The 19,691-nt window shown below is 51.7% G+C and overlaps 6 protein-coding genes across 6 annotated transcripts; 4 read left to right on the forward strand and 2 right to left on the reverse strand.

Moving 5' to 3' along the window:
• The first annotated feature begins 1 nt into the window (after nt 1).
• HD553DRAFT_57918 (uncharacterized protein) lies at nt 2–4,072 on the forward strand. The gene is made up of 13 exons (XM_046184332.1): nt 2–793; nt 870–1,320; nt 1,378–1,436; nt 1,496–1,848; nt 1,904–1,950; nt 2,010–2,108; nt 2,175–2,234; nt 2,292–2,932; nt 2,991–3,107; nt 3,165–3,208; nt 3,278–3,653; nt 3,706–3,756; nt 3,817–4,072. The coding sequence occupies exons 1-13, from the start codon at nt 156–158 to the stop codon at nt 3,917–3,919; spliced, it is 3,039 nt and encodes a 1,012-aa protein (XP_046035803.1). The 5' UTR covers nt 2–155; the 3' UTR covers nt 3,920–4,072.
• Nucleotides 4,073–6,355: 2,283 nt separating this feature from the next.
• Nucleotides 6,356–8,862, reverse strand: HD553DRAFT_324770 (uncharacterized protein; the record flags this gene model as incomplete). Its single annotated transcript, XM_046181524.1, has 7 exons — nt 6,356–6,875; nt 7,039–7,220; nt 7,341–7,377; nt 7,817–7,835; nt 7,909–7,936; nt 8,610–8,766; nt 8,813–8,862. 7 exons carry the CDS (start codon nt 8,860–8,862, stop codon nt 6,356–6,358), a joined length of 993 nt encoding a protein of 330 aa, XP_046035804.1.
• A 560-nt stretch (nt 8,863–9,422) lies between these two features.
• HD553DRAFT_357568 (uncharacterized protein) lies at nt 9,423–10,807 on the reverse strand (the record flags this gene model as incomplete). The annotated part of the gene is made up of 3 exons (XM_046183878.1): nt 9,423–10,034; nt 10,104–10,474; nt 10,534–10,807. 3 exons carry the CDS (start codon nt 10,805–10,807, stop codon nt 9,423–9,425), a joined length of 1,257 nt encoding a protein of 418 aa, XP_046035805.1.
• Nucleotides 10,808–11,249: 442 nt separating this feature from the next.
• Nucleotides 11,250–14,437, forward strand: HD553DRAFT_357583 (uncharacterized protein; the record flags this gene model as incomplete). Its single annotated transcript, XM_046183879.1, has 4 exons — nt 11,250–11,798; nt 11,860–11,991; nt 12,070–12,111; nt 12,137–14,437. Coding segments are annotated over 4 exons (2,943 nt in total), but the record flags the coding sequence as incomplete, so codon positions are not given.
• Nucleotides 14,438–14,875: 438 nt separating this feature from the next.
• HD553DRAFT_273430 (saccharopine dehydrogenase) lies at nt 14,876–16,539 on the forward strand (the record flags this gene model as incomplete). Its single annotated transcript, XM_046177815.1, has 7 exons — nt 14,876–15,099; nt 15,179–15,268; nt 15,353–15,763; nt 15,830–15,897; nt 15,968–16,088; nt 16,164–16,299; nt 16,375–16,539. The coding sequence occupies 7 exons, from the start codon at nt 14,876–14,878 to the stop codon at nt 16,537–16,539; spliced, it is 1,215 nt and encodes a 404-aa protein (XP_046035807.1).
• Nucleotides 16,540–18,681: 2,142 nt separating this feature from the next.
• On the forward strand, nt 18,682–19,563 carry HD553DRAFT_343221 (uncharacterized protein; the record flags this gene model as incomplete). The annotated part of the gene is made up of 1 exon (XM_046182855.1): nt 18,682–19,563. One exon carries the CDS (start codon nt 18,682–18,684, stop codon nt 19,561–19,563), a length of 882 nt encoding a protein of 293 aa, XP_046035808.1.
• Nucleotides 19,564–19,691: the final 128 nt, after the last annotated feature.

The raw sequence follows: 19,691 nt of genomic DNA on the forward strand, positions 1-19,691 counted from the left end.
TGGCTACGATCTGCGAAGTCCTATAGCTCACTGAAGTCAACATAACGTAGGAAGAGGCTCATCTCCAGCCACAAGGAGCAGACGTCTACTGGGTCCGGCTGTACGCCGTGTTAGGCGAAGGTAACCACAGGGCTGAACAGCGACCTTGTGCTCAGATGGCCTACCTCCCACCCCCTATGACAACACCTCCTCTGGATTGGTCATTCTCCCCGCCATCTCGCCAGAAAACCCTTCGGACAGCTTCAAATCAGTCACAGAAATCTGCCTCGGGTCTCAATATCAAGACGGACGATGTACACTTCCAAAACCAGCTACAGTTCCAGGGCAGGAATCCGGTAGCTTCAGCTACAACCCCGATTCAAATTTCGAACCATCCTCCTGGTACCAATAATGGAGACCATCCAAATCATTACTCCTTGAACGATTCGCCAAATTCGTTCCATATTCCCTCGTTTACAAACTCCCCAGTACAAGCAAGTCCGCCGAATTCCAGGCAACCTCAGACTGCTAGCTCAAGTCACTCTGGCTCAAATCCTGGAATACATCATCATAACTTATACCCTGGGGCTGCAAGCGCCCATCAATCCACCAACTCTCTTTCGAGACCTCGGAGAGGACTGCTTGTACCAGCTCATGCGTACCTCCAGAAGAATACCAAGCAAGCCCGGGCATTTGCTGAGAGATTTGGGAAGTTCGACTATGAAGGAGAAGTCAAGGTTGGAGCCGGATCTGGTGGAACGAACGGAAATGCTGGGAATGCTACTGGGTATGCCATCTGGGTAGTAGATAAATGGTATGTATGCGATGAGCGTATGATCTTTATGCAAGCGATAATGACACTTTCGGATGATACTTTATGATCATTGTAGGGTAACAGACTCGACAAGACCCTTGAAGACTATCATCGTGCCGACAGCAGCCGCTGCAGCAGCAAAATCTACCAACTCGCCTTCTACGTCGCATAATACCCAGACATCCCCTCGCCGTACATCATCGCCCACTGAGAAGCAATCGACTACTTCCGCCTCGACCTCTCCCACTGTCACTGGATCGAACCACACTTCGCAAGTGCAAGCAGGGACAATCACCCTACATCTTCTCACACCGCAAGCGACCTTGAGCGATGTTCAAGCAACGAGAGAGATAGAAGCGGCAGTGCGGCTCCTGCGACGAGGTAGAGAAGGAGCCGCACTCGGTGCAGGAACTATAGGTTCTGGCGGGATGGGATGGGAAGATCGAGGTAGACTCGGTCTGGGAGGAGTTGGTCAGGGCAGTATGGGTGTAGGAATAGGAATGGGTGCCGGTGGAAGAGGTATCGAGGTGAGTGTTTCAGGAGAGGTGGACTGTCACTCTTTTCACTGATGAGGCGATTGCCAGACGGAATGGGGCGTCATGGTAGTGACCTCCTTGTCAAACCTCAGACAGGATGTACAACCGTGAGTCATTACCTCTCTTTCGTAAACGCCTCTATCTGACTTCCGATCCTCCCATGTAGTATTCTTATACCCTCTGGCGATCTGCGACCCGCTCTCCCGCTCATCGAAACTCTCCTAAATCTCCGTCGACTAGGTTCTTCCTCCCGACAGTCGCTCTCACTCGAATTACCTTCTAAGGCGACTCAGTACAAGTTCTTTTCGCTTTACCGGTTCCAGCAATCCGGTGAAGGCGGATCAGGCAAATTTGAGCGCACGGTCGACGAACTGGTACGAGTCCTCAAGATCGCACTCGCCCTTTGGGGCTTGTCCGAGCCTGACGATGACGAAGAGGGGAAGGAACCGGAAGGTCTATGTACAGACAAGATGATCGAGAGGCTGGGAAAGTGGAGGAAGATGATCAAAGGGCTGAAACGTGAGTTTTGCAGTCCTGCGATGTGCGCTGTTGCTAATTCTGTGGACCGTCATAGAGGAGGAACTTTCAGCTACATTAGGAACAGGCACTTCAGAATCAATGGTAGGTGTGTGATGTCCACGCAGCTTAAGTAAGTGGCTGATCATTCTCCGTCACAACAGGAAGAAGTTCTCACTGCGCACGGGCCTGCCATCGTTGCTAGCTTGTTGAGCAGCATCACTTCTGCGCGTGTCAAGTTGGCAGCCTTAGATCTGGAAAGAGTGTGTCTTGGGTACTCCACCGTTCTGAGCTAGACATCAAGAGCTGACCTTGAGTCTTCTTAACAGGTGCCTAGGGACCCTTTCACGAAGCGAAGAGACTTTCAGGCAGCGATCATATTCTTTCAGGCAAGTCCCGTCAGCCCGCATTCCCAGCATCATCTTAACCATAACGTTGTGACGCAGCGAACATATATGCATCGAGCGTCTCCCTTGACCGACCATCTCGACATAGAGATATACGCGGCCATCACCGAGGCGTATAATAAAGAAAGGCACCATGACCAGACTCGCATCACCCGCATGCTGAAGAATCAGGTCACGCAAGCCGGATCCAATATCGTGTCAAATCTAAATATCGGTCTGAGACGAGAGCGAGATCGAGATTCCGACGAAGAGACCTACGATACAGCTGATGACGGGATCGAGGCGACTGCGGGCAATGGATCAACTTCGGCACCAGACGTCGTCACCTGTAATCTCGACTGCTTTGTCAGGCTGGTGATCACCGGGAAGTCTGGAGTAGGGTACGGTCGACTGCGTGCTCTTTGGACAGATAAGGTTGCGGAACACCCAAGAGAAGGGCGACGACACCACCATCTCGTCCATCATCGGGAACATCAAACCCATCACGATTTCGCATTTGACAAGTCGGATCAGCGGGAGACGGCTGGAGAGGCCGATCTCGATACTGTCGAGGAGGCGGTTTCTCCAGAGCGGCGAGACGGGCGGCGGCACCTTCGTCATAAAAGCTTGACAACCAGGAAGGGGACCTTGCGGAACATGACAAGCAAGACCGGTCACGCTCTGAAGGATTGGGCTAGCCGGCAAGTAGACAACCGGTCCGCTTACTGTATCAGAGGCCTAACAGACGTTATCAAACAGACGGGGTACGCTTTTTGCGGATTCTGGAGATGAACAATCAGCGTCAGCACCGCCATCAATCGCCAACTTCAGACCGACCCCGTCGAGGCAGCCGTCCGTACCGGTTGTCGTCCTCCCGTGAGCATGATGGTGTCAACATTATATCTAGTCAGTAGCTGACAGCTCGTTGTGCAGTGAAGAAGAGGAAACAGACTTCAACGACCACTCGAATTTGCGCAGTAAGATGACTGATCTTCGAAATCCTGACAACAAGCGGTCCTAATCTGCCCGTGCACATCGCGAATTAGATCATTCCGATGTCCACTCGTCTCACGGTTCGCACAGAGCGGCTTCGGATACATCCCGACCGAGCATTATCACAAATGCCTCGTATATCGAATCAGACACGTTTGACGAAGGTGGGCCAGATCCGGCAGGCTATCGAAGCTACAAACCGGATCCGATCAACCGCACGTCAATCGTGAGCGACATGAACAGCATACCGAAAAGCAAGACGGATCGGTTCCTCGGCGGGCGTCGTAGGCCTCTTGAACGGATGGTGACAACTGGAAATTTCAGAAAAGCCATTGCAGCTGGTGCGGAATGGCTACATGGGGGGCATAAGGACTCAGTTTATGAAGAAGAGCTCGTCAAACAGGTTCGCGAACGAGGATTACATCGCCGGTAAGTAGCCCGTCTACAGCTGTGTGAGCATTGTTGACCAAGCCGTGACCAGATGGAGCTTTGAGACACCAAGACTGCCGGGACAGATCGTACACACTCCCCAGTCAGTCTGATAAGGTCACGAAGTGGAGAAATAGCAATTGACGCTTTAAAGACGACACAGTCGATACTTGCAAATTGACGTTCAACTCTGTGCAAGAGTGTGGATCATGCGGCAACGCGAGCGGGAGCTTCGGGATAAGGCAGATGCATATGCTGTAAGCTGAGATTAGTAGATGCCCGGTACCGCTCATTGACGCTTGGATGTTTGCAGGCTTTGGAGGATGCGGTTTCGAATACGGTCACGATCTACGTCCAGGAAATCAAGATGCGGCGCGCCAAGATCGAAGCGCTAGAAGAGGCGGCACAAGGACTGCTAACAGAACCAGCTCCTGGATCCTCGCGTTTCTCAAATCGCACAGACTCTGACAGTATCAAGGAACACAGTCGACTTTTAGCTAGCCGACGTCTAGCAAAACAGCTGTCGCTCAAGAACGACAAGCTGTCCTATTCCTCGCGCGAGCTGGACAAGAATGTCGTTGCGGTCGAAGCGGCGAAACGGGTGCTCGACTCGTTTGCGGATCAGTATACTGATCCCGCTCGAAAATCTGAACCCTTGGACGGGGATGAGGTGGAGCAGGTTGAACCGCTCGCGCCAACCTGGTCCAATTGGTTCGGACGTTTATGGCCAGTATAAATACAACCGGCCTGGTTCGCCACATCCCTCCAGCAAATCTAGCAAGCAATGCGTAGTGACCACCAGGATATTGGATGTGAGACGCTTGACTTAACTCAAATCGTCGGCGGCGACGCCTTCTGAGGGTCTTCGCGCGAATCTCTGAACTTTGGAACTGTCATAACGTCCTCAAGTCGGCGAACACCTGTTTGTACGATTACTGCGGCTGATGTAGCGCGAGTCCGTGAGTATGAAACCTTTCAGCCCAAGAACCGACGCAGATACCGTATCCGTTGTATTGTACGAGTAATTGCCGCATTCGCCCACACGCGCAGGCATTAGGTCGTATCGCTCCAGCACTTCCTGCCATACTTAAAAGCCAGCAATCTGTAGACTATAGAAAAGCCGCACACGTGGTGTTGAACCAGGCCCCTCATATCGCGTATGTGTCTGAAAGGGAGCTCATTCATGAGGGGTACAGCCACAGAGTAACGCTTGCTTGCTCTCTTTGGCGATACAGTCGGCCCAGATCGGTCATGGCATCGTCGGGCCCACAAAGGGCCCGGCCTTTCAAAGGGGGTTATTAGTACGCTGCCACAACAGCGATACTAGCTGTCAGGCGGATGGCAGCGAAATCAGGGATCCTTTGTATGTTAATGAAGTAATCATTTGAAATGGCGGATCAGTAAATAGTCAAGAGAACGCGACTGTGTTTGCCAAAGAATCATATATATATAGATCTATAGAAACCATACAAGACCTTCATTTTCCAAAGATCTAGCTAGCAAAACGTCACTCTCACGTCGTAGCTTTGTTCATCTCCTGATACACGAGCTCACTCATCCGAGACACAACTCCACATTACTCACCATGCCTGAAACTACGAACAACTCGAAACATGACGTATCCATTGAACCTGAACGAGGACAACCTCGGTTGTATGGCCTAACTCAGCGACCACCCGTCCAGCAGATCTTGAAAGATGCCTTGGATGAAGCGAGAGTGGCAAAATACGAAGCAGATTGCGAAGCGTATGCCGTAAGTGTCAGATTGCTGGTATTCTTATGATCGTTATACGAGTACCGTTCGCGCTATATACTGACGACATGATAACGGACTCTGTCTTGCTAGGCCTGGCAGGCTCGCAACCAAGCTGGCACTCAGATAGCCGCCCTTTCTATCGCTTCTCAGGGCGTCAGTGGAGCAACTGGCGCGTCTGTCAGCGGAAGTACCCTTGAGGACAAGGTCCGAAGTCTCTTGAGAGGTTCGCAATCCCACCAAGACGAATCGTTCGACTCGGGCTCCGGCCACACCAGGACCATCTGATCATTAGTATCTCTTGATTGATCGAGCAAATCGCGCTGTGCTTGACCCGTTCCAAATGACATGTTCTACCAGAGTGCACTCCGGGTTGTTCTATACCGCTGATCAAACCGAATTTAGGCATAGTGTACGTTCCCTGCTGCGATATCTTTGGCCCCGCTGTCGCATGAAGCAACTCCTTGAGAACTCTGCAGAACGTGAACTTCTTTTCATGTATCTTTTACTTCCCTCATCTTCTCTCACGTGCCCCACGCTCATGAGAGGCACCAATGAGCTCGGTCTACGTGATGAAGACCAGAAGTACATATGCCGGAGGCTGCTGCACGAGAACCATATTCATGCGGGCCGAAAGAGTATCCCATGAAAGCGAACCAATATTCCATCAGACTCCTCAACAATGCCTCGACACAATCTTCTTCGCCAATCTTCCGGACCCATCACCCTGGCGCAGCCTGCTACTCGAGCAACTCTGCTATTATCAGAAATCCACCTTCCTAGACGATCGGTTATGAACTACCGAAACGCACTGGAAGATGTTCAGTTTGGGAGCCTTCCAAGCCAGACCGAGAATGAGCGTGATTACCGGACTCAACTAAAGAGCATGCAATTTGGAAGCTTTCCCATGGAGAAAGATAGGGAGACTGCGAAGTGGGAAGTTCAGCTCCTAGATCTGCCGGACATATCGGAAAGCGCGTTCAGAAACAACAAGGATCAAGAACGGTGTCGTTCGATGGGCGATAGCACAGATCATCCGAGCTCTATGAGCAGATCTAGGACCTGGCCACTTTATGAAGGCTTCGAGTCGAGCCGTACCAGGGTCTCGAGTTGGACCACATCCCCATCCTCGCTGCAAACTTTGAGTCGCGAGAGTTCCCAAGACGCTCTTTGCATTATCAGAGAAGACAACGGAAATCTTATCGGTTTGAGAGATCAAGCTTTGGGACCTTTCGACTGATCGGAGCGCCTTGATCATTCCTTCACAGATCTTGTTGTACTTGTTTGCAGATTCCAGAGGAAAATCTGTCTGCTTGAGCATGTAATAGTAGCAATAATACTTGTGGATTTCGTGTGGCGAGAAACACTGCAAACGGGACTGAACTTCTTTTGAATTCGCCTTGAGATCTTGTGGTTTATGAATATCCACTACTGTATCGCGATCATCTGCGCATCTCAGACGACTTCCCCTATTCCTTGTCACAAGTTTACAGAACTCTTCAGCCCCCCATCAATAATCCGTCAAGCCGCTCTATAGATTGTAGAGTTCCCTCAACCCTCGCTCATCTGTTAGGTTGGCTATATTGCCTGTATGGTCATCCAGGTCACAAATTTACTCCTCAGAATACTGACCAACTCGTTCCGCTAATACATCGCTCGTTCGACAGCAGGCAGAGCACCTGCGAAGACCGGAAACCGTAGAGATTAGGAATGGTTGAAACGCGCATAAACCAGGATGCCGACCTCGAGCTGTCGGTACATGTCCTGAAGAATATCATCACGAAGCGAACCACGACGAAGGGGGAAACAGCAACCTGCGGGCGGTGTTCAAGTGGTCAAGTGATCAGAACGGCCAGATCGATCCGATACAATATTGTTACCGGCTAGAGAAAGTTCCAAAGTAGCCTTGGTGCTCGCGAGAATGGAACACTCACAACAGGCGTTCGTATCAAGCGTATGGCTTCTGCAGTGCTGGGTCACATCGAGGAGTCACGCCATAAACGCTCATAAGTAGACTCACATCGTAGAATCACATTATATGTCACATTATAGAAGCACATCATGTGACATGTCGTGATTCGATCAAAGGGAGTGTCTCATCACGATGCTTGGCTTTGTAATGCTGTCAGCTGCCCTTTACAAGGTCAGGAAGTGTCTGTCGACGGAACGTAGACGGTTCCTTTGTCTTTGTATAGCCGCTTGCTCGTAGCTGAGGAACTATCCAATTGCAGAGAACTGTTTGTTCGAGCCGTGAGTACACCTCGCGCACCTGTGCACTCTGGTACTTATACATCAGGACTTCAGGGCTTGAAATTATCGTGAGAACATCACTCAGTGGACCGGGTCAAAACGAGATCATCATGCCTCCACCCATCGAGTCAAATGGAAGTGACAGACCCAAACCACTCACAGATAAAGAAAGCAATTACCTGAGGTTATTGATCAAAGAACAAGAGCGACTGCAGCAGAGTCGAGTCAATGAACCGAAAGTGGGTCACGAACGGTCTTCACCCTGGTCAAGGATAGAACGCTGATTTAAACGGCACATCGATTACCCCCCATAGGACTTTCCTCCCTCCCTCGAGCTTGACCCCAGATGGAGGTCACCACCACCTGGGGCGCCTTTCACTTGGTATGGTCCGTCATTGCCATCTGAGACCTGCGGCTATCCACCGCCACCTGGGTTTGGATACCCTTCTCTAGGGCCGCCGCTCAACATCCAGCGTCGCCATCTTCCGCCTCCCGGATCGGTTCGCGATCCCCCACCGGCCGGTCGGTTCGGCCCTTGGGATGGTCAACAACCTCCACCTGGACAGGCTTATGTCAATCTTCCATCCAATCCTCCGATGTTGCGGCCACCTGCATGGGGGATGTATCCACCTCCACCACCCTCGCAGAGTGCCTGGGTCGTCCATCAATTCTTAGGCTCCCAGCGCAGAAACCCAACAGCCTGAAACCTTTCACAGCTATAACGGTTTCCAACCACCTACTCAGGAACCTCATTTCCGAGACAGGCCATACGGATCGTACAACTCGGGAACGGTCGGTACTGGAGGATCGTTCTCGGGTAGTAGCTATGAGCCTTCTCAGAGGCCGCCAAGCGCTGTCACGGGTGCCGATGGGAAACCCAACGGTTTAGACTCGTAAGAAGTAGTGGTGAATAGAACTCTTCCACAATGTCTATCGAATTCTGCTCGGTGTACCTCCTTTGTCTTCCTGTTGTCCTCTTGTACCGAGTCATCATGCCATGGGAATGATTTGTTCTTTGACAAGACTGTTAGACGTCGAAACACAACTTGGTGCACGTCATTCTCGTGCATAAGCCCGGATACAATCTTGAATTGCAAGCGCTTAAAGTAGCTTGTAAATGTAAAACGAAAAAAAAAGACCTCACAGAATGGCTCACGACCCGACGAGGTTGAATACTTTGCCTGTAGGTGGGTTGATACTAGTCATTTTCAGTAATGCGAGGGCCCCGCCATCAAGATCTTTCACAATGACATCTGCTGCGGCTGGCAAGACTCTGTCATAAACGCTTTATACTTCAGACCTGAGGCAAAACAGTATAGCTAGGTTGAGCTCAAGTGGATGCTCAATCGTTGCGGGCGAAACATCGCCGCGTCGCTCTCGACGACGTGAGACGCGAAGACGGCGGAAGCAAATTTGTTACCGTAATCGCAAAAGCCCCAAAAGCCGCGGTGCACAAAAACTAGCGCCTGCGTCAAACGAAAGAGGCGAACAAAAGAGAAAACAGTGTCGATTCTGCATTCTTCTCGATTGTTGTGTGATTCTGGATGATTTTGTTTACAGGGTAGGCAATGAAACAGTTTCAGAGTTTTTTTCTTTGTTCGTCTACAACACAGCTCGGAGCTTTTGGTGTTGACACAGCTTCCAAGATCCCGCTTCATTTCCGCAGCAGATCAGGGAGCATAGGACAATATGGTATCGAGACCAGACAACAGCGATCGTAATGTACAACAAAAGAGAAGCAAATGTAAAGTAATTGTCCGTGAGAATCAACCGAATCGAGCAAACTTGAATGCCCGCATGTCTGTCTCGTCCCCGTCCATCTGCTGTACGCCCCGCTTCAGTCGTCTCGGTTGATCGAGAGCCGGTAGTTGAGGTTGAAAGGCGTATGACTGAGGAGGTCCGCCGAAGGTGACGGGTAATGTGTTCTGGTGGCCGTTAATCGGGCTCGAAGTATATTGAGACCCGCTGACTTGGCTGTAATCGTACGATGGTACCCTGGAATGTATCTGATGCGATATGGCAGAGATGTTGGAGATCGTTGAGCCGTCCGAAGAGCCCGAGAACGATCGGTATGGATGGGAGACGACGTTCTGCTGAGGGAAAGATCCTGGATGGAAGCTGATATGCGGGTTCGAGGTCGGGGCGAGTACCGATGGGGGATGTCGAGATTCGACTTCCATCATGGGGGAGTCGTCATCGTCGTCATCGTCATCGTCCTCTTCGCTGTCGCTGAGCTGGTCCTGAACACGTCGGATCGGTTGTGCTTCCATCTTTGCCTTTCGTCTCTTCGAGGGCAGCCAATCTGACTTCTTGGCCGGGGGAAAGTCGAGCTTGATACCCGTGAAGCGGTCGAGACTGTGGATCTCTTCGCCGACAATCTGCGAGAGCGAAACCCCATATCAGCCTCAGCATCACCTTCAATCACCATGACCACGATCACAACTCACCTCGGTCAACCAGCTTCCGACCTTACCCTTCGCCCTTCCCATCACATAATCGATCACATCCGAGATCTCCTTGATCAACTCCTCATTCGTCTCTTCCCCGACGAAACACCTCCTCATCAACTCCCTCATCCCCGTCCGGTTCCCCTTCGTCCACTTGCTACACATGGCGTTCCAGCCGCATCGTCGTCGCATGTTGCCGAACCAGCCGTTGATGTTCGACATGGACATGTCGGTGTCGACTTGGAGTTGTTTGCGGATGAACATGGAGGGGAAGGGGAAGAGGATGTTGTGGTAGATCCAGGCGCGGAGAGGATCGCCCGTCTCGATACCGATCTTATGGATCCCTTGATCGAAATTGACCGACTCAGCAGCTGATTGTCAAGAAATGAGCTTACGGGCGTTCGCCTGGTTCTACGTCTGGGGCACTCACACGTAGTCCCACGACTAAATTCTCGACCTACGTCAGTTAGGAGGTCCGAAAGACACGATTCCAAGTTATACATGGTACTGGCGAGAGCGCCATGGTTGTTTATTAGCCCGGCAAGCCATTGGCGATCATCCTCCAGGGGAGGATTGTTCCTCAGGAATTCCTTGACTTCGGTCCATAGGCTCTCCAAGACGTTCAGGCTTTCATGGGAGTATATTGCTTTGGAAGATAATTGACGCATGGCCAGAAATTTCTGATGGAGTATCGAAGGGGACATTCTAGAGGGTTCGTCGAGTGTGCGTCGGGTCGTTGAGGATCACGATCAGCGTTGAAGTTGGATTGAAACTGGTATCCGAGATTCACATGCAGCTGATACAAAGGCTGTATCTTTATCATTTATCCAGCTAGAGCGAGATAATCACAAGAGGCAAGAGTTCATTTTACATGCTGCATCAGGATCGCGGCCGGTCAATTTGAGGACAAAAGACAATTCTGCGTGATGTTTTATATTTGATGACGCGCGCTTCTCTTTTGTTCGACCGAACAAGAGAGACGCGCGGAATGGTCATCTCTACGATCTCTACCCTCTCTGCCTCTCGCCTCTCTAGCTCTACAGCCTGTCTCTTGATTCTCCATAATTGTTATACATTATACTCGTATAACGGTATACACGTATATGGATTCATACTTGCATGAGCTGTGGGTCACGACATCACGATAAGCCATCACAAACACAACAAGAGGACATCGGCCGCAGGCTACTAGATAGTCTACTTTCGCGAACTCCTGCAAATTCCTCGGCTTTCACTAAACTGAGAAGATTCCAGCACCCAACAAGGATCATGAGCTCATTTACCCAGAGGTCCAGCAAGCCATATATGCCCTCGCGCTCCGGTGAATGGACCGAGATACAGGCGATCACTGAAAAGGTTCTCCGCTTGGAGATCGGGGAAGCAACAAAGCCAATGGCCATAGACAGTAGCATCAGACCCCATCTTCCGTCCGCAGAGGAATGCCTTCGCAATTTGTCAGCAGGAACGAACCATTCTGTACCTTCATCTTTGGCGGAAGTCTTGATTTCGAGGATCGAGCAGCTTCGGAAACGGATGCTCCTCAGTTACACTGAATCCGTATCTCAGATGGCATCTTCCAGCGAGTTCACGGGTATAGATGATGCGGATGTACAGCACAAGTACAGTCGCAGCATCGAGGTCTGGTTTGATCGAGCTGTAGGAGAGCTTTTTGACGCTCTCTCGGCGAAAACAAAGGTTCGTACATCGTTTCCCCCATAGTCGACGACCGATTTCTGATCGACCTTGAAATTTGCAGAATCGTCAACCCGGATCTAGCAGTCCTACTTCTCACCCCGAAATCCTCCAGCTAGCTTTTGACGTAAACCCTACTCCCAACGATAAGGAAAGGGAGATGTTGGCGTCCGCTTCAGGGTTCACGTACAAGCAGGTCTGTCAGCGATTCACACCCCCTCTTATATCGAAATATCGCTTACTCAAACTTCTGTACGTTTCGCTCTCGCCTCAGGTTACGACATGGGTGGGTACATCTCATATATATCGGATTAGTGTAAGCGCTTACATCTACATTATAGTTCCAAAATCATCGTCAACGCGTCAAAAGTCATCCCGTTGACCCGCAGATTACTGCAGGAAAGACGCCTGACAAGCAGGCTTCACGGAAACCTGGAAAGCACGTCGCATCACGTCCTGCTGCTGCTATTCCTAGAGGGGCGACGAAGAAGTACCGCAAGAATACGTCGAACGATGCGCAGAGTGAATATGTATCAACGCTGCCGCCAACGGGAACGAATACCGCCACTCGCGTTACATCGCGCTCGGGCGGCGATAGACGACAGCAGGAATCGGGAGGTTTCGTCGGCGGCGTATCTGCAAAGGAAACTACAGTGCACCACGAGCGTGTTTCATCCGGACACAGCAGCGCTGGCTGGTCTTTGTCGGACGCGATCGTTCCGCCGAACAGAGAGATCAGACCTCTTAGGCGACTCCCCGCAACCAGGAAACTCCCCTCGGCTGCAACGAACCTCACCCCCGCAAATCCGACACTCGTGGGAATCCCAGAAAACAACGCCAACATGACTTCGCCGGCGGAAGATGCTGGCTTATCGTCGGTGGCCACGGGGACGTCATTTGAGCGTGAGAGAATACCCAGTCTGACACGCAGCGTATCCTCTGCCTCCACGGTTAGTGTGGGGGAGTTCCCACAACCACACGACGAGCCGCTCTTCGCGCATCATCCGCAAACACTTCCTTCGAGAGGAGCTATGATAGCACAGCCGAGAGATAGTCAGATTGGTCGTCAGGAGGATGTCTCGTTCGCTACGCCAGCGAAGACGTCACATGGCGAACGGAAGGAATTGCTCACTCACGCGCCGTTTCAGCCGTTGGCCGCTGTCCAAGCGCCGATGTATCGCCATCCGATGCCCAACACGCAAATCCAGGATGCCCATCAGCACCACACGCTTCCTTCGGTCTCGACAATGGTTCCTCCTGGCGCATCACCAGTTCAGCCCAACCTCTACCAGATGATGAGGGACGAAGCGGGTAACCAGTTCCTCGTCCAGGTTAACAGTATCATCCCGATGCCGGTCCAGCCGTCGTACTTGCCTTACCAACAACCTCCGTACGCCCGCTACGACCAGCACGAGCAGGACCTCCGGGCGGTCTCTTACGCTACGCAAGCGATTCCTGATGAGAACCGGTTTGAGAAGATCGAGACCCCTCCTCCTTCGATACCCAGTCAGGCCGGAACACGATTATCTTCCCCGGAAACTTCGGTCGAGCAGACTCCTTCGCCTTACCTGACCCCGGAGATGCAGGTGAAGCGTACGGCGACGCTGGCAACGAGCATCGTCGGTTATACGGGACTCGAACCCAACATCCCGCACGGACCCAGTCAGACTCTCGCATCACCTGCCGAGATCGCTACTCCCGCCTCGAATCGTACTCAAACCCAGGCACTCCCCACAGCTGAAGCCTTCCTGAACGAGCATTTCCCCTCTGGAGAATCACAAACCGTTCCAGCACTCTCGGTGGACGGGGTGTCGTTCTCCTTTGCAGAGCTCGAGGCGGGGAACTTTGTGCTGGATGAAGGGACGTTGAGGGATATGGAGGCTTTGTTGGGGATGGAGCCTGTTGTCGCGGCTGAACCTGTCGTCGACCTTAACGGCAACGTTAAGGACACTCCTCAAGGGCAAGCTGAAGAGAAGAACAAGAAGAACGAAGGAAATCAAACGCAAGCGCGGGGGCAGGAGGAATACTTGCCTGATACTACGGGGACACCAGGGTCGGAGAACTCGGATGCGACTGTCGAAGTCGTCTTCGGGCAGAACGTTTCGAGCCAGGGATCTTACGGTTCTGCGACCTCAATCGCTCCCGCTCAGATCCACACTGCAGGCCCGATGCACGCTGCGACTCCCGTTTACGATCTCAACGGATTCCATCCCCCGGGCAAGACCGGACAGGGGATACCGACTATGGGTTATGCACCTGAGCAAGTCTCCATGCCCTACCCTCCTTCGGTCCCGATGTCGCAGACGAGGTCAAGCGAGACGATCTCTCCTTCCGACATCCAACTTCCAGATCCCCATCGCCAAATAGACGCGCCGATCCAGGTCCAGCATCACCCTCCTGCTCAGGACCAGTACGTCTATGCGCAACCGCACTCGCAGGTCTATAGCATGCAGGAGCAACCTCTGCCGCAACCGCAACCATTGGGAGGATGGAAGTACGAGTGGGAGTTTGGGGTCTTGCCCTTTGAGACGATGCCTGCTGGGGAGATGTGGACGTATTGAGCGGGATAGGTACGAAGGAGGGGAGATACTGTAAGTTCCGGTTCGTCTGCTCTTGTAGGTTGTTCGGACGGTCCGGACTGAATCACTGATCCTCGGATTGCGTCTTCGTAGATCAGACCGAGGACGACGAACGATACGAGGCGGATATGAGAATACGATTTTTACGATATTATTAGTGCGGCAGCCAGACCGCTATATCCGAGCCATACCCATGGTACGGGTGGGATACGACATACGAGATATATTTTAGTGCTAGGTTGTATGGGTTGTGATGTGACCGACATGACCGATATTACGATTACGTAGGGCTGAGCCTGACAACTAAATACTTCATGCCACGTGACATTACCTTGACATTTCGGGCGAGTCATCGGGTTCGTCACGAGCGAGAGCAGGTTGCTGCTCCAACCTTGGCAGGAGTTGGATGGAGAGTTGCAGTTGAAAAAGATCAAATACAGCAAACGACATCGACTTACTGCTTCAGACTATACCACGAAAGCATAAAACAAATCTACAAACATGGCCGAATCAACCTCCGCCGCTACCGCCCCCTTGCCCTCTTCCGCCGGCCCTTCATCCAGCACCAAGCCCTCCCAGGCCTTGTGGTTGCGATGCGAAAAGAAACCTCACGAACAGCGATGTGCGTTGACGCCGAACACGGCCAAGACGTTGATCGATAATGGGTTCGAGATCTTTGTGGAGAAGGATAATGTTAGGTGTTATGCCGATGAGGAGTTTGAGGCGTGAGTCGGTGGCCTCATGGTGGGAAATGTGGATGTGAGGGTTCGATGGCTGAACTTTCTTTTCGATTGGATGGATTAGTGTTGGATGCAAGATGGTACCTAACAACGAGTGGTACCAAGCCCCTCTTGACGTCCCTATCTTCGGATTGAAGGAGCTCGAAGAGTCCGAGTGAGTCGCATCTCTCTCAGTATACATCATCGATTATCCCAAACTAACCCTCTATCCCCTCGGCAATCCCACCCGACCCCTCAGTGAACCCCTCCGACACACCCACATCTCCTTCGCCCACGTCTACAAACAACAAGCCGGCTGGCGAGACGTCCTTCGTCGATTTCGCCGAGGCAACGGTCTCTTGTACGACCTCGAGTTCCTCGCCGACCCCTCCACTGGCCGCCGAGTAGCCGCCTTCGGTTTCCACGCCGGGTTCGCAGGGGCCGCCGCTGGAGCTCTGGCCTTCGCTAAACAGAAAGAAGAAGGTGGACAGGGGGTCTTGAAGGGCCTAGAGCCGTTTGAGAATGAACAGGCCATGATCACCTATGTGAGGAAGCAGATCGAGAGTCTGGGAGAGGGTGGGGTGGGGAATGTCAGGGCGTTGGTGGTCGGTGCGATGGGAAGGTGTGGGAGTGGGGCGGTTGATTGTTTCAAGAAGATCGGATTGAAGGAGTGAGTGGCAATGTTCGTTTCTTTGGAACAAAAAGGACGACGCTGATTTTGCGTTGGGGAACTTAGCGAGAACATCGTCAAGTGGGACATGGCCGAGACCGCCAAGGGAGGACCTTTCCCGGAGATGCTCGATGGTGAGCCTCTCGTCCCCCTTCCTCACATTCCTTTTTGCTGACCGTAACATCTACTTGTCGGACTCGACAGTCGACATCTTTGTCAACTGCATCTACTTGGCCACCCCGATCCCCAAGTTCTTGACGACCGATTTCATCGCCGAGGCTGGAAAGGACAGGAGGTTGAGCGTTGTCGTCGACGTTTCTTGCGAGTGAGTACAGCATTCGCCTGAGGGTAATCGGATACAAGCGGGACACCGAGTTGACACGGATGATACGCTTCGCAGCACTACCAACCCGCACAACCCTATTCCGATCTACCCCCCGGTCAACACCTCGTTCCCGGAACCTACCGTCGAGGTCAAGGTCGGTGAGGGAAACCCTAGGATGACCGTGATCGCCATCGACCACTTGCCCACCCTCGTAAGCACTCCGTCTCCGAATGCTTATGTCCCCATGTACGACAGCTCATTGAACATATACTTTGATTCAATCTAGCTGCCCCGAGAAGCTTCGGAACAGTTCAGCAAGGACCTCATCCCCTCGCTCCTCCAGCTCCCGGAGAGGCAGAGCGCCAAGGTTTGGACGAACGCCGAGGACCTGTTCAGGAAGAAGATGGGCGAGGCCGAGGCCGAGGACAAGAAGGAAGGGATCGAGGCCTAAGGATCTCAGGCTGGACGTGGATAATGCGAGGTGGAATGAACCGCCTTGCGCACAAAATATGGGATTTGGAAGTGCGAAATATAGTATGGGACATGAGATACCATTCTGTTACGGATCGTGGTTCTGGAACAGAATCGACAGCATCTCGATGCGGCCGACTGAGCAAACATCCTCTTGGTCGTCGTCGATTCCTACTTGTCGGTGTAGGCAAGCGATGTAGCGCGACTGGCGTTCTAGATCGAAATCGTGAGGGGCATCTGTACGGTGTCAGCTGTCTGTTGAAAGGAACACGATCACACAATTCGCTCACGAGGGTGGTCGCGCAAACATCGACTCGTGACCTGTTTCTGCCCTTCGCACGCGATCGGTGAGGCGTATTTCAGGTGGAGGGCACGAGGGTGGCCTGACACGCAGCGGCTGAATGTTGATGGATGAAGGCTGATGAAGGCTGATTAAATGTGTGGCAACAGTACAAATCTCAGCGACTGTATTCGCACTGAGAACCGTCTATAAATATGCCGCCTCGTGTTCTTTTACTTGAACGATCGACAACCTTGATGCGATGCTATTGCGAATCGGCACAAAGGAAACCTTGCCTCGCGTGATCTTGTGGTGGCAAAGGGGAAGCGAGGGGTCACGTGGAAACATTTTGTCATCCGTCTTGTCGCCCCTACAAGACAATTCCCTCTTCGTTTCACTGCGGTAATGGAAGCTTCGAGGTGATCGTACGACTCTCCTTCGCTGTGCTGTCGTTTTGGGCTGTCCTACACAGAAATCAGGAGATCACGAGTCCAGCATGGCCCTCCCTTTGAAAACGTGAGCGCGTCAATTAGCCAGGTGGACCGACCCGGAAACTCGCGCGGGTATAGCTGGACCTGTGTGGCAACAAGGACGCGATCTGAAACGCTCCGAGTGAAGGAGAAAGACGAATCGTAGAGTCCCGAACGATGAAAGGGTAGCCATGTATGAAGATACATCGTGTAATCGTATGACCTTCAGAGCCGAAAGCGGCCAAGCCGCCCTTTATGACACGTGATTTGCAGATCTGACAGGTAAGCCGTAGTTGTGGGATATCTCACCCCAGATCGAGGACAAAAAGATTATGTCAAGGCTGAGTATGATCTCTTCACGCTCAGAAGGCATGTCAAGTATGCAGGACGGTTCCGAACCTGATGAAGAATGATGCTGGATGTATCGAATGTGGGAGGTTCGAGCACGAATCTATTTCCGTTAGTGGCCCGCGTGTCCCATCCGCCCGACCGAGGGCTCCAAATAGACCTCAAGGAATGCAAGAACAGCTCGAGATTAGCGTCAGGAGGAAGCTCTGTTACTCTGGCTGTCAATCACAAGGACACCACTTCTTTACGTTAGAGTCTGGTTCGCGCCCGGACCAGCAAATCAGGGTCGATATTGTTAGCGAAGTCAGACACGAGAAGACGGTATATATCCTCCTGACGCCACACAAGTAGATCATACCATCCACACTACCTGTGAAGCCTTGTATGTCGCATTCGATTGGTTTAATCATTACAACTTATCTGAACATACATTCTTCTGTCTACCTGTATTCAGCTTCTCCGTAGTATCTTGAATTTAAGATGGATCACTCTCTCTTGAGCCTGTTGTTCTTCCTCCATGGCAGAGGGATTCTGTCATGTTGCCAGACCGTATTCAAGTTTTGAGCTTCCTTTGTCCTCATGCCTGGAAAGGCTCCAAAGCCGGCACAGAGCATCAGAAAGGCCTTTACCTGGCGGTCCGAAGCAGTATATGGCTAGCCTGGCTCGTAGAAAGCAGGTCATACTGAATTAGAACACCTCATTTATCCCTTCACAAGCTTCATTTATCCCTGGAGAAGCTTAATTCATCCCTGAAGAAGCTGCATTTGTCATCGAAGACGCTTAATTTATCCCTGAAGAAGTTTAATTATCCCTGGAGAAGCTGAATTTATCAGTCATTTGTCAGCCTCCGTAATGAGCCACACGTCTGATGAAGGAGAGTATGTAGGCCCATGATCATACTGATAGGTCAGCATATAAGGCGGGTCTGAATGGCTGTGATAGATTCGGATAAAATTGGCGACATGTCCATCTCTGCCGATCTGCTCACCAGGCCACATCCATAAATTCAACCTAATCAACCTTCATGTCTTCTATTATTATCACCTTTACCGGGAGCCCACCTCCGCCGTCTATGCATGGGTCTCTGCTACCCAGCATTCTGACCGACCAGGTACCCACTCCAGTCTCAGACGTTCAGCTCCATGGATCTCAGACCCCTTTGACTGCGATTGCAGCTGCAGGCGACTTCGCTACGGCTGCCACTACTATGGCTGTCAGCACCCCGACGCCATCTGTGAGCGTTGACTCAAATGGAGGGGATCGGAGTTCTGTCAATGATACCTTGGCATCGGGAGATCAGGCCAGCGCTGAAGCTCCCGAAGGGCAAAACAACGACATCATCTCCAAGCTTATCGCCAGGTTCGATATACCGGCTGATTGCAACTATACCACAGACCAGCTCCTAGATCTAATCGAGAATAGTATGGAGAAGTCTAGGGGACAAGCAATGAGAAGAGAACTGGTAAACCTGAACAGCTCGAAGCAACAACAGTACGACACCTACTGTAGTATCAGAGGAAGGATCGCATTTGGAGTTGGGATTGGAACTTTGAGTTTGATCGTCTTTGGCAGTGCGATATGGATGTCATACTCTTACCGAAAGAAGAGAGCTCTGGCGGGAGAGATGATTTACGATTGGGAGGGTATGAACAATGAGCTAGCACAAGTCAGGCATGCAAACGCAGCACTCGCGGGCTTTCAGGAAGAAGAACTCGCCGATTTCCAGCTCGAGCTTGATTCTTCGCACCGGGAAAACCAGAAGATGAAGGAGGAAAACGGGAAAGCCAAGGAGGAGCTTACGGATCTCAAGCGCATGGTTGACCAGTATATCAATATCATCGAAAACCTCACGAAACATTTGCCAGCCAGGCCAGCAGAAGGTGTTGATGATAGGAAGGACGAATGAAGCTGGTCAATGATAGACAAATCCGGAAGTACCGCGCTGGCTGATAGAACGTTTATACGATGCCCAGTTGTTCCTGTAACGCAATTCTCCACGTTATGATGCCCAGTAAACCAAATTACCTTTTATAC

This window comes from Filobasidium floriforme, assembly GCF_021052385.1.
Source record: "Filobasidium floriforme strain CBS 6241 chromosome Unknown HD553scaffold_14, whole genome shotgun sequence".
NCBI lineage: Eukaryota > Fungi > Basidiomycota > Tremellomycetes > Filobasidiales > Filobasidiaceae > Filobasidium > Filobasidium floriforme.

Bases quoted from the DNA above. Each gene is read 5' to 3' on its own strand.
- HD553DRAFT_57918 (XM_046184332.1), top strand. From the start codon at position 156: ATGGCCTACCTCCCACCCCCTATGACAACACCTCCTCTGGATTGGTCA. The intron at 1,437-1,495 runs GTGAGTCATTAC...CCTCCCATGTAG, and splicing joins CTCAGACAGGATGTACAACC to TATTCTTATACCCTCTGGCG. The intron at 3,209-3,277 runs GTAAGATGACTG...ATCGCGAATTAG, and splicing joins CGACCACTCGAATTTGCGCA to ATCATTCCGATGTCCACTCG.